This window comes from Salvelinus alpinus, chromosome 8, assembly GCF_045679555.1.
Source record: "Salvelinus alpinus chromosome 8, SLU_Salpinus.1, whole genome shotgun sequence".
NCBI lineage: Eukaryota > Metazoa > Chordata > Actinopteri > Salmoniformes > Salmonidae > Salvelinus > Salvelinus alpinus.
This window is the reverse complement of record NC_092093.1, coordinates 67,493,799-67,506,170: the sequence shown is the minus strand read 5'-3', so window position 1 is coordinate 67,506,170 and position 12,372 is coordinate 67,493,799. Positions and strand designations below refer to the sequence as shown.

Genomic DNA, 12,372 nt, shown 5'->3' with positions numbered 1-12,372 from the left:
CTTGTGGTTACCCGCAACAGCTCAGGGAACCTGGGCACCTGGAGCAGGGTAATAATAACGTCAACACTTGCTATAGTGGGCCCTAACAGGCAGAGCCCAGCCGTTGTGTCTGAAGGGCTGGGTAGGTCTGAAGCCATAGTGAGGAGGACGTTGTTAGTTTTTCGATGTATGAAGGTACAACCTAGATTTGAGCCAATGTCGTAAGTAGCTGAACATGTTATTACTCCAAACTCCTGAATGTGACAAACAGACACGTTTTAATTTTCGTCAAAAGTAACTATATCGAAGCAGTGCCTTTGAGTGGACGGCAAGCGCAGTTCGGTGAGGTGTTTCTGCGCATGAGCTTAGCTTGCTAGGCATTTTCATACTAAACCATCTTTGACTGTATAGCCTACTTTATTTAAGCAGCATTTTTGTGTGTAGAGCAAGGCTACTTATGTTATTGATTTTTGGAGTAATAACTAATTTACCAAGGCCAAACTCAATCGCACCAAAACAGGCTGAAATGTCAGGCAATTTATTTAAACAGCTCTTACACTAAAAGGGCATGATCATCATTTTGACAAGTTCACAGTTTTAATTCAACCTTATATAGAAAATAAAGTTTGCTCTGGGCCGGGCCTTTAAAGTAATCTGTAAACACACACATTGTGTTAGTGTTATTTTTAAATGCTAAAGTAACACAATAGTAAATAATAAATTAAAAGAACATCTCAACTAAAGTTGCATCTGAGAAACCACTAGATGGAGTTTATGTACAGCAAAACAAGGACCTAGTAGATACATACAGTAAGCTCTCAGACATAGAAACAACAGTCTCACAAAGGCTTACAATGAATTTAGGACCAGGCAAATTTTCACAGGGAAGTCAAGTCATTACACACAACAAAAACACTTTAAATTAAACTTTTTTTTTTTTTAATTAAAGAGAAACAACTCTTTATTATTCAAAACAAACCATGAATATACTTATTCCAAATGTGAGAACTTGATTCCTAAAAGGTTTCATGTACATTTGTACAGCAAGTGTGAAGGTGTTTAATGTTAAGGCACAGGAAAGATAACTGACAGAGTATTTAAGATGTTTGTAATGCATAATATGAACGTGTTTCAAGATAAAACAGCATTGCATGGCTTATACGTGTAGGAGTAGCCTATGGCACATTCTGTCATCAATCAACCAAATAAAAACAAAACTTCACACAATGTTGCAAAAAAATTTTTTGCATAATGTGTCTGGTGTAAGAGACCATTCATATATGGTCCTCTATTCATTTACAAATGATTTATTACGATAACCAAACTCACTCTTATCTGTTTAGATATACTATTCCTGTACACCAGAGCAGAACATATCCCGCCCTGACATACCCCCTTCATTTGAACATAATTCTATATTGCACTGGATCCTTCAAAATATACAGTATAGAATATACTGAACAATCATTTGATATTTTTTTGATGTGAATCCACTGGTAGGACTTTTGATCACTGTAGGAGTAATTGATTACCGTTAGCATAAAGAAAATAGGCGGAAGTAAACAATGACCAAATAACACTACTTGACAAAAATATATAAAACACATTAACTGGTCATCCTTGTTTACAGCTTATAAACTACCATAGCAGCAATATCTGTCATTTTGATGAGAATTACGGTCACATCAATAGATATGGAGTCCATTCAATGTCAAAGAAAACAAATAGGATTCCAACATAATTTCCTTCAATAGTAAGAAATAACAATGAAAACTAATTAGTCCATATAAACACTGAACAAGTTAGAAAACAAGGCAGTAAATGTGCTTTTTGACACATTAACCAAAATCTTCTGATCATAGTTTTTTGCTTTTAACAGGACAATTTTGTGAAACTTTGACGTCTTTCAATAGTGCAGGAACAGCATGTTACAGCAAGCTTCAAGTTGTATCTCTACATGCGTCAACATGATAAACGCACAAATTAAAGGGGAAAAAAGTAAGAAAATTAAAATTATGTCCCCTTTGATAAGTGATAACACTAAATGAAAGCAGAGTGATGTGTGTTTCTATGAATGTCAATTGGCAATAAAATTAGATTTTTGTCATGCCTATAAAGCTTTTTTGAATTGAATGTCACTAGAGTTGAAACAGCAGGATGTGTGTTTATGATTATGGAGGTGAGGTCTTCCTATGTCCCTCTCTATGCCTGGACCGTTTTGCGGCTGCCATCTTCAGTGAGGTCATACCTACAAGACACCAGTGGGGCAACAAATGGCAATGGCTTAAAACTAAAATATGACTAACAAATATAATACATACACAGGATTTCTATAGCAATTTGCTCACACCCAAAGATGCAACCATAGAATGAACAACCTAGTTTATTGAACCAAATTAAATGTGTATCAAATGTTAACACAAATACAGCACAGAGCTGACAACACAAATTGGGTAAAGGAGCATCTTACCATTGCGTACAGCCCTTGGATATATCCTCACCACTCAAATCCACCATCACCTATAATAAGTAAAGTAGCATTGGTAGAGTCAACAACAATCAGATAACATTCCTCACGCTCCTTTATTTGGGTAGCGAAAGGTTGCTGTATTGAATCCCTGAGCTGACAAGGTAAAAATACGTTGTTCTGCTCCTGAGCAAGGCAGTTAACCCACTGTTCCCCGGACGCCGAAGACGTGGATGTCGATTAAGGCAGCCGTCCGCACCTCTCTGATTCAGAGGGGTTGGGTAAATGCGGAAGACACATTTCATTTGAATGCATTCAGTTGTACAACTGACTAGGTATCCACCTTCCCTTTCTTTTTTCAAGTGCAAATGCCACCGTAATCCCACTAAAGAGTACCACTTTTGACCAGGGTTCATAGGGGTCTGGTCAAAAGTAGTGCACTTCATTGAATGTGTCCCAAATGGCACCCTATTCCCTATCTTGTGAGGATACACTACCTTCCCGAGGAGTCCTCTGTGTTTGGACAGTATACTTCCTCCATTCTTCACAGCGATGTCCAGAGTTCTCCTGTGCAGCTCCACCATGGACACACTAAACTCAAACCTGCAGACGAACAAAACACACTGTAGGATTCTCCTTTATTTCTGAGTGAGGATTTCCTACTGCAGTGATACTGGGTAATGAATGAATCCAATGGATGACGTTGTGAATTATTTTGATGGTTGTGAAAAGGTTGCATAATGTAGGTGGCCATAGAGAACCAATGTACTACTATTACTTATAAGTTCTATATGTCATTCTATGGTTGTGGCCTACAGTGACAGTCAGTCAGAACTCACGTTTGATCATACACAGGGTTCAGGGTTTTCTTTATGGTGCTGGTCTTCCTACGGCCTGTCCGGCTCTTGTCAGGGAGCAGATAAATCCGAATGAAAGGATCTGATCCATCCTTAGCGAACGCAATGAGGTTTCTGAGGGCAAAATGTACATGGGGTCCGTCAGGCACATTGAAATCTGAACAGAGTAAATCCTGAACTTGTGGTAATTAAGATGAACACGGACGGGCGGTTTCCTGGACACACATTAAGCTTAGTCTTGGACTAAGAAGGCTCTTTCGATGGAGAATCTCCAATGAGCATGTTTTTTAGTCCAGGACTAGGCTTAATCTGTGTCCAGGAAACTGGACTATACTGTATGTCACTGGTCTAGTGTGTTATGTGAGGCCACTGACTGACCGACAGGCATGCACCACCACGATGAGCTTGTTCCTCTGGGAGCTGTGGCGGACAGTCAGTTGAATCTCCCCCATGGGGTATGGACTAGGGGCAGACCCACTGAAAACACAACACAGCACAGATTTATGATTACAGTGGCTTGCGAAAGTATTCACCCCCTTGGCATTTTTCCTATTTTGTTGCCTTATAACCTGGAATTAAAATATATTTTTTGGGGGAGGTTTGTATCATTTGATTTACACAACATGCTTACCACTTTGAAGATGCAAAATATTTTCTCTTGTGAAACAAACAAGAAAAAAGACAAAAAAACGAAAACCTGAGCGTGCATAATAATTCACCTCCCCAAAGTCCACTGGTGTACAGCAATCTTTAAGTCATACCACAGATTCTCAATTGGATTGAGGTCTGGCGTTTGACTAGGCCATTCCAAAAGATTTAAATGTTTCCCCTTCAACCACTCGAGTGTTGCTTTAGCAGTATACTTAGGGTCATTGTCCTGATGGATCATTGTCCTGCTGGAAACCTGTTTTAAAGACTGAAACAGGTTTCCTTCAAAAATGTCCCTCTATTTAGCGTCCCTGCCGATGGAAAACATCCCCACAGCATGCTGCTGCCACCACCATGCTTCATTGTGGGGATGGTGTTCTCGGGGTGATGAGAGGTGTTGGGTTTGCGCCAGACATGGCATTTTCCTTGATTGCCAAAAAGCTCCATTGTAGTCTCATCTGACCAGAGTACCTTGTTCCATATGTTTGGGGAGTCTCCCACATGCTTTTTGGCGAACACCAAACGTGTTTGCTTATTTTTTTCTTTAAGCAATGGCTTTTTTTCTGGCCACTCTTCCATAAAGCCCAGCTCTGTGGAGTGTACGACTTAAAGTGGACAGATACTCCAATCCAATCTCCGCTGTGCTCCTTCAGGGTTATCTTTGGTCTCTTTGTTGCCTCTCTGATTAATGCCCTCCTTGCCTGGTCCGTGAGTGTTGGTGGGCGGCCCTCTCTTGGCAGGTTTGTTGTGGTGCCATATTCTTTAAAAAAATTTAAGAATGGATTTAATGGTGCTCTGTGGGATGTTCAAAGTTTCGGATATTTTTTTTATAACCCAACCTTGATCTGTACTTCTCCACAACTTTGTCCCTGACCTGTTTGGAGAGCCTTGCTTAGTGTTGTTGCAGACTCTGGGGCCTTTCAGAACAGGTGTATATATACTGAGATCATGTGACAGATCACGTGACACTTACATTGCACACAGGTGTACTTTATTTAACTAATTATGTGACTTCTGATGGTAATTGGTTGCACCCGATCTTATTTAGGGGCTTCATAGCAAATGGATGAATACATATGCACGCACATTTCCGGCAATTACATATTTTTTTTTTAAACAAGTTATTTTTTTCATTTCACCAATTTCGACTATAAATCAATTTAAATTACAGGTTATAATGCAACAAAATAGGAAAAACACCAAGGGGGATGAATACTTTTGCAAGCCACTGTACATTTACCTTACCTCATGATAGTGATTGTGTGCGTGTGTGTAATTTACTTCTGCAGCTGCCTGAGCCTCTGCTGCAGCTCTAGGGTGGCGAAGGGCAGGGAAATGTCCGAAGCCAGGCTGGAAATGGAGTCCTTGTGGGGCAGGTGTTTCTGGGAGCTGGATATGGTGGTGTTCAGGTTGGAGGTGCTCCTGATGGGGCTGCCGCCGTACGACTCCTCCCTCTGCTCCTCTCTGCGGTTGAGGGTGTAGGTGGCGGCCTCCATTGGTGGTGTTGGGGGGTTGGTGTCTGGGGGAAGAGGTGACTCCGATGTGGAGAGTCTCTGGGAGGGGACGGTGGGGTTGACCACGCTGGCTTTCCTCACTTGGACAGAGGAGGGCTGGTCCGACGCACTCGTCTGCTTCTCCAGAAACAGAACCTGAGACACAGAAGAGCAGAGCACAGTGCTATACTGTACATTGTGATAGGACATTTTCTTTACACACTTCAATCAGTAACATAAGAAAATGGACAGCAGGTCTAATATGGTTGCGTCACAAATGGCACCCTATTCCCTACATTGTAGAGCCCTATGGGCCCTGGTCAAAAGTACAGTAGTGCATTACATAGGGAATATGGTGCCATTTGGGGCACTGCCTATTCTTACCCTGAGTGCCAACTTCAGTTTGAGTGTGGAGCTGGGTCCAGAGTTCCTCAGGGAAAATTGCTGAGTGAACATCATGTCCTCTTCCACCAATAGACCACTCAAAGGGACTGTAAGATTACCCAGGGTGCACTTGTGCTTGTCGTCCTTCACCTGGACATCGACAGGCAAGCCAACAAAGGGTTAACATCAGATATTCTATAATTCACATACACTTACTGTAAACTCAATGTTTGACCCAAGCAAAAACATAAAAAACATCTAGTACATGTATAGAAATAAATCACTACCAGTTGTGGTATGATGAAAAATGTATGTAAAGTGTGCAGTACCTCCACTTCCAGCTCCTGCCTCCTGGGGTTATGGACGAGGAAGGAGAAAGCTTCCTCCCACATGGGCTCATTGGTCTTATGGCGGATCTAAAGGAAACACATATAGAATAGAATATGCTGTAATAGAATCAACATAAGAACAGGAGTGGAATATGATGTTTACAATTATACTTTACAATTATCTACAGAAACCATGCCCACTGTAGTTTCTTACCTTACTCTCAAATGATTTGTTCCCAACTGTGAAATGAACGCAAGGACTTGGTTCACTGCTCGTTTTCTTGCCGGACTGTGAGAGATGACCAGAAAAAGAGTGGCTGACTGTTACTAAGACAAAAACCCACACTGAAAATCTCCTATTCTTCAGCTTATTGTAGTAACACAAATATTATACAGTAGAAACAAACTGAAATCAGTTTAGAAATGGTTCAGAATGTCTATCCTCAGATAAAAGAGAATATAAATTAGGCTGCATCTCAAATTGTTTTCTATTCCTTATTTAGTACACTTTGGCATAGAGGGCTTTTTGGACAATGCACAGTAGCTAGGAAACAGTCAACCTTGGTCTTAGTTAGACCACATTCTTCAATCTAATTTCAAGCTCATTCTCAGTTTTGAAACCCAAGAACTCTCACCGTTGGCAACCGGTTTATAAAAGATACCATGTACATATAACAATGTCTATGTTCCAAATGGAACCATATTCCCTGCGTAGTGCACTACTTTTTACGAGGGCCTATACTGTAGGCTCTGCTCAAAAGTAATGCACTCGGAAAGTATTTAGACCCCTTCCCTTTTTCCACATTTTGTTACGTTACAGCCTTACCGTTACAGCCAAAAATGTATTACATTTTAACCATTCCTTTTGTCCTCTGACAAAAAAAACAATTCTGCCATGTGATAGGATTATAAAACAGCCTCAAACTATCTTTTATATCAGGCTAAAGCAATCTCCAGGAGGTAGGGATGCACTTTAGTCTGGTAACTTTAGACTCATACATTAGATGTCTCCCAAATGGCACCCTATTCCCTATACAATGCATTGGGAAATTATTCAGACCCCTTGACTTTTTCCACATTTCTTTACGTTACTTACATATTCTGAAATGTATTACATTCTTTTTTTCCTCTCATCAATCTACACACAATACCCCATAATGACAAAGCAAAAACAGGTTTTCAGAAATGTTCGCAAATTTATAAAATAAAATAACTGAAATATCACATTTATATAACTGTTCAGACCCTTTACTCGGTACTTTGTTGAAGCACCTTTGGCAGCGATTACAGCATCGAGTCTTCTTGGGTATGACGCTACATGCTTGGCACACCTGTATTTGGGGAGTTTCTCCCATTCTTCTCCGCAGATCATAAGCTCTGTCAGGTTGGATGGGGAGTGTTGCTGCACAGCCATTTTCAGGTCTCTCCAGAGATGTTCAATCGGGTTCAAGTCCAGGCTCTGTTTAGGCCACTCAAGGACATTCAGAGACTTGTCCCGAACCCACTCCTGCATTGTCTTGGCTGTATGCTTAGGATTATTGTCCTGTTTTAAGGTGAACCTTTGCCCCAGTCTGAGGCCCTGAGCGCTCTGGAGCAGGTTTTCATCAAGGATCTCTCTGAACTTTGCTCCCTTCATCTTTCCCTCGATCCTGACTAGTCTCCCAGTCCCTGCCGCTGAATAACATCCCCACAGCATGATGCTGCCACCCACCATGCTTCACCGTAGGGATGGTGCCTGGTTTCCTCCAGACGTGACGCTTGGCATTCAGGCCAAAGAGTTCAATCTTGGTTTCATCAGACCAGAGCATCTTGTTTATCATGGTCTGAGTCTTTTAGGTGCCTTTTGGCAAACTCCAAGCGGGCTGTCATGTGCCTTTAACTGAGGAGTGGCTTCCGTCTGGCCACTACCATAAAGGCCTGATTAGTTGCGTGCTGCAGAGATGTTTGTCCTTCTGGAAGGTTCTCCGATCTTCACAGAGGAACTCTGGAGCTCTGTCAGATTGACCATCGGGTTCTTGGTCACCTCTCTGACCAAGGCCCTTCTCCCCCAATTGCTCAGTTTGGCCGGGCAGCCAGCTCTAGGAAGAGTCTTGGTGGTTCCAAACTTCTTCCATTTAAGAATGATGGAGGCCACTGTGTTCTTGGGGACCTTCAATGTTACAGAAATGTTTTGGTACCCTTCCCCAGATCTGGGCCTCGGAGCGCTACGGACAATTCCTTCAACCTCATGGCTTGGTTTTTGCTCTGACATGCGCTGTCAACTGTTGGACCTTATACAGTGGGGAGAACAAGTATTTGAATACACTGCCGATTTTGCAGGTTTTCCTACTTACAAAGCATGTAGAGGTCTGTAATGTTTATCATGGGTACACTTCAACTGTGAGAGACGGAATCTAAAACAAAAATCCAGAAAATCACATTGTATGATTTTTAAGTAATTCATTTGCATTTTATTGCATGACATAAGTATTTGATCATCTACCAACCAGTAAGAATGCTTTTATTTTACTTAAAACTTGCAAAGAATTCTAAAAACCTGTTTTTGCTTTGTCGCTATGGGTTATTATTGTAGATTGATGAGAGGAAAAAAATGAAATTCATTTCATAATAAGTAAGTAACGTAACAAAATGTGAAAAAAGTCAAGGGGTCTGAATAATTTCCCAATGCAATCTATAGGGAATAGGGTGCCATTTGGGAGACATTACCTACCTCCTGGAGATTGCTCTAGCCTGATATAAAATATAGGATTATAAAACAGCCTGAGAGAGACACACAACCTCAAACTATCACATGGCAGAAAAGGAACGGTAAAATGCAGATTTACATTCAGGACGAATTATTGAATTAGACCTAGCTCTACATTAAAATGTGTAGAGGGTTCCATTTCATTGCACACACATTGAAATATGGGAACCAAGTGAGTGAATTTTGGATTTCTCTTCTCCCTCTAGTTCTACCTCTCCCCCTTTCCTCATCCACCAAATGAACATGTTTTGAGCTTTGATGTTAAACGTTATAGTGCATGTCTTTAAACATCTGGGGCCATGTATCAAGCATCTCAGAGAAGTTCTGTTTTAGGATTTTTCCTTTTTGATCACAGTGAATAAGATCACGTGACAGCGTGGACTTGATCCTGAGATGCTTGACACATACTGTTTTGTACAACTACAGAGCAGGTGTGCAACACGTCCGGGTATGTGAAAATCCAGTTCTTATTGTGTGTAGTAAATTAAAAGCTATAAAGTGATGCTTGTGGCAATAAAAGATCTTAGACATAGAGTGATCATCCATCTCCAAGCAAGAACAAACAATGACTCACAACTAATAAACAATGCATTTACAGATAAGTAGCACCATAAATTACCATAATAATAAAAGTACATTTGGATGGCACAAAGTAAGGAAGGGCAGACAGAACACATAAGCCGTCTATGCGTGCTATCTGTGCATGGCGTGCATCATCCCACTTTCTTACTTTACCTTCAGGGACTTAAAGACAGAGGCTTGCTTCAACACGTCATGGTTGAAATTAAACAGGTTGCTCTTTTATACAAAGGGGGGAGATGGGGAGAAAATCAGACCCAGAGTTAGTGGGATGGGGGATTGAGTATGGTTAAGGTTTAGCTTTGGTCCAGGACGTCGTACGGTAGCGCAGCCGAATGACGCCCTGGACCAGAGCGAGATTCGGTTGTATTAAGTGGTATGAAAACAACAACAATAGAGAATGGAAAATGGAAAGAATGGAAAATTAACAAATGAAAGGAGACAGCCAATAAATCAAGGGAGAGGAATGTCCAAAATATAAATAACGTCTATCTACGAACAATAGGTAACAATGGGGACGTTATAATGAATGAATATAAGGCAGTATAAAATAAAAGCTGAATACAGGAGAATGAAAACGTCATTTATTTTTGGGAGGATGAGGTGCTGGTATGAACTTGTGACGAGGGATGTTGTTTAGATCGAGCTAATAAGAGATCTGACAGTATTTCAATATTCCCTTACTTAGACATAACGGTCCAGTGAACAGACACTAAAAGCAACATCATCTTTGCCTGTCACCTCTGTTTAGATCGAGCGAGAATGACAGGCGTCAACGCATCCTTGAAGTGATGCGCCACAAATAGTCCCCTCAATCAAGTACCCTGACACCTTGAAATCAATAGTTCTTTGTAAACCATATTTTTCATGCCTGCACCTTGGTGTTGGACGAAAGATGAAGCACTATCCTGAGTTATTGGAATTATTATTTAGTCAATATGATAAATATTCATGATCAACTGGGTATGGGAAATTACTGTATAATAATATTATTAGGATTTGCAATCATGCAGCAGAGTCAATCAACATGCTTTATGGTACAAGACGACTCACTGCAGCAGGTCTGTTACTTAGCTCTGGTCCAGGGCGTTGTTCGACTGTGTGATAGTGAACGTGCATCCGAACGACGCCCTGTACCAGAGCTAGTGTGCTACTGTTTAACCCCACCACACACCGCTAATGCTAACTCTATGATGCAGCGTACCGGAGGACTCACAAATAAGGTTCTATACATTGAGGTATTGCTCTCACAAAAGACTAGGCCAGATGCTCTCCTCTCTTTTAAGTTTCCGCACCCAAAGCTCCCTGTGAAGACGCTCTTTATAGGAGAGAACAGGGAGGGAAGAAGGTAAAGTATGGCTTAGACGCTAAAGACGCTGCCAGGCTGATTTAGGAGTTGACTGTCTTGGACTGATATTGACCCATATCTGTTGGTTAAGGTCAGCGTTCAAAAGGTGAAAGAGTGTGTTGAAGAAGGAGAAAAAAACTGGAGTTCAAACAAACAGACGCTCAAATTAAGCCATTGAGGTGCTCATGTCATGTTCAAGGTGTATTATGCATGTGGAAGACCATGACAGACAGGGTTGAGGTGAGAACAGTAAACTACGGCATGTTGGCTGAACTACACCTGTGTACTGAAAATGTCTTGTTAAACTGGGTTAGAAATATTTCTGAACATTATTTTGAAGTTCAATTTGGCATGATTCACAATAGCTGCCTTGGGTGGATTAGAATATGTCCAGAAAGTAGAAATATATTACATTATTCTCTGTATGCTTATTTACAACATTTTATAGGTCTACATTTGTTAAAAATTAACATTAATGTGTATAGCATGGGAAAAAATGTATATAATTCTGAAGTATATCTTATCATGTACAATATGTCAAATCAACCGCTGTGTAATGTGCTTTCACCTGCAGCAGTCTAAAGATGCCTCACATTCAGCAATTCAATAATTTAGCAATCTGCCTCACTCCACCACCAGAGCACTCCTTCAACCTTTAACTGTAAATTCCTGTCACCCAGTTCTACTCACCGGCAAGTTCTTGGCTGAGTCCAAGTACACCACCAGCAGAGCAGACGAGAGTCCATCATTGGCCAGGTTTCGGTCAGCTCGCACACTCCTTAATACCTGATTGGACAGGAGAGACAGGGGGAGGTCACTACTGAGACAAACTGGACTAGGAGAAGTGAGCAGCCTTGTAATTCACGTGTTACGTAACACACATCTGGCAGTAACAAGACTGAAAGAGAGGCTAAGCCAAGGGCTGCGTCCCATTATGGGCCCTGGTCAAAAGTAGTTCACTACATGAGTTAGGGAATAGGGTGCCATTTGGCACGCGGACAAGGTGTCCAAGCTAGCCTCCTAGTAAAATGTCATTATACAAGGTCTTGAATTATCAGACGATCTGGGGAGGAGGTAAGTAAGTACCAACTTTGAAAAGAGAAGGTTTTGTGATACCGCACCTGGTCCATCTTGTCAGGGGCGGAGAGCAGAGAGAGCCACTCCAGTTTCATGTGTAGTTTCCCCGTGGAGACTTCTTCCAGGTCAAACCACTAGAACGACAGGTTGTTCAAGGGTGCATCCCAAAATGGCACCCTAATTCCCTTTATAGTGCACCACTTTTGTCCAGGACACATATCGAAAGTATCGCACTATAATGGGAATAAGGTGCAATTTGGGACATATATCACATCTCAACAGTGTAAAGTAGTGAGTGAATCAGACAATAAAAGACACCCACACATAGTGTACAGTACTCATGGATGACATCACAGCATCTTTAAATGAACACAGACAGATAATATACTAAGGCAAATAAATCTCTATCGAAGTGCTGAACTGAAGCCAAGTTCATGTTTTTATTTGAACCACATTTATTTGAAG

At 41.2% G+C, this 12,372-nt stretch overlaps 1 protein-coding gene across 5 annotated transcripts in view; it reads right to left on the bottom strand.

The window, feature by feature from the left end:
- Positions 1-501: 501 nt before the first annotated feature.
- The window catches only part of LOC139583567 (extended synaptotagmin-2-A-like), a 33,964-nt gene continuing 22,093 nt past the window's right edge, over positions 502-12,372 (bottom strand). For 2 of the 5 annotated variants that reach the window (XM_071414786.1, XM_071414789.1), the window contains exons 12-23: positions 11,952-12,041; positions 11,521-11,616; positions 9,639-9,701; positions 6,372-6,446; positions 6,158-6,244; positions 5,829-5,978; positions 5,233-5,600; positions 3,682-3,780; positions 3,286-3,417; positions 2,944-3,049; positions 2,450-2,499; positions 502-2,227 (exon numbers count right to left, since the gene is read on the bottom strand). In XM_071414786.1, the coding sequence (XP_071270887.1) occupies positions 2,182-2,227; positions 2,450-2,499; positions 2,944-3,049; positions 3,286-3,417; positions 3,682-3,780; positions 5,233-5,600; positions 5,829-5,978; positions 6,158-6,244; positions 6,372-6,446; positions 9,639-9,701; positions 11,521-11,616; positions 11,952-12,041 (1,362 nt within the window). In that variant the 3' untranslated portion in view covers positions 502-2,181. Of the gene's footprint in view, positions 2,228-2,449; positions 2,500-2,943; positions 3,050-3,285; positions 3,418-3,681; positions 3,781-5,196; positions 5,601-5,828; positions 5,979-6,157; positions 6,245-6,371; positions 6,447-9,638; positions 9,702-11,520; positions 11,617-11,951; positions 12,042-12,372 lie in introns of those variants that run through there. The other 3 variants (XM_071414787.1, XM_071414788.1, XM_071414790.1) reach the window with 3 other exon arrangements.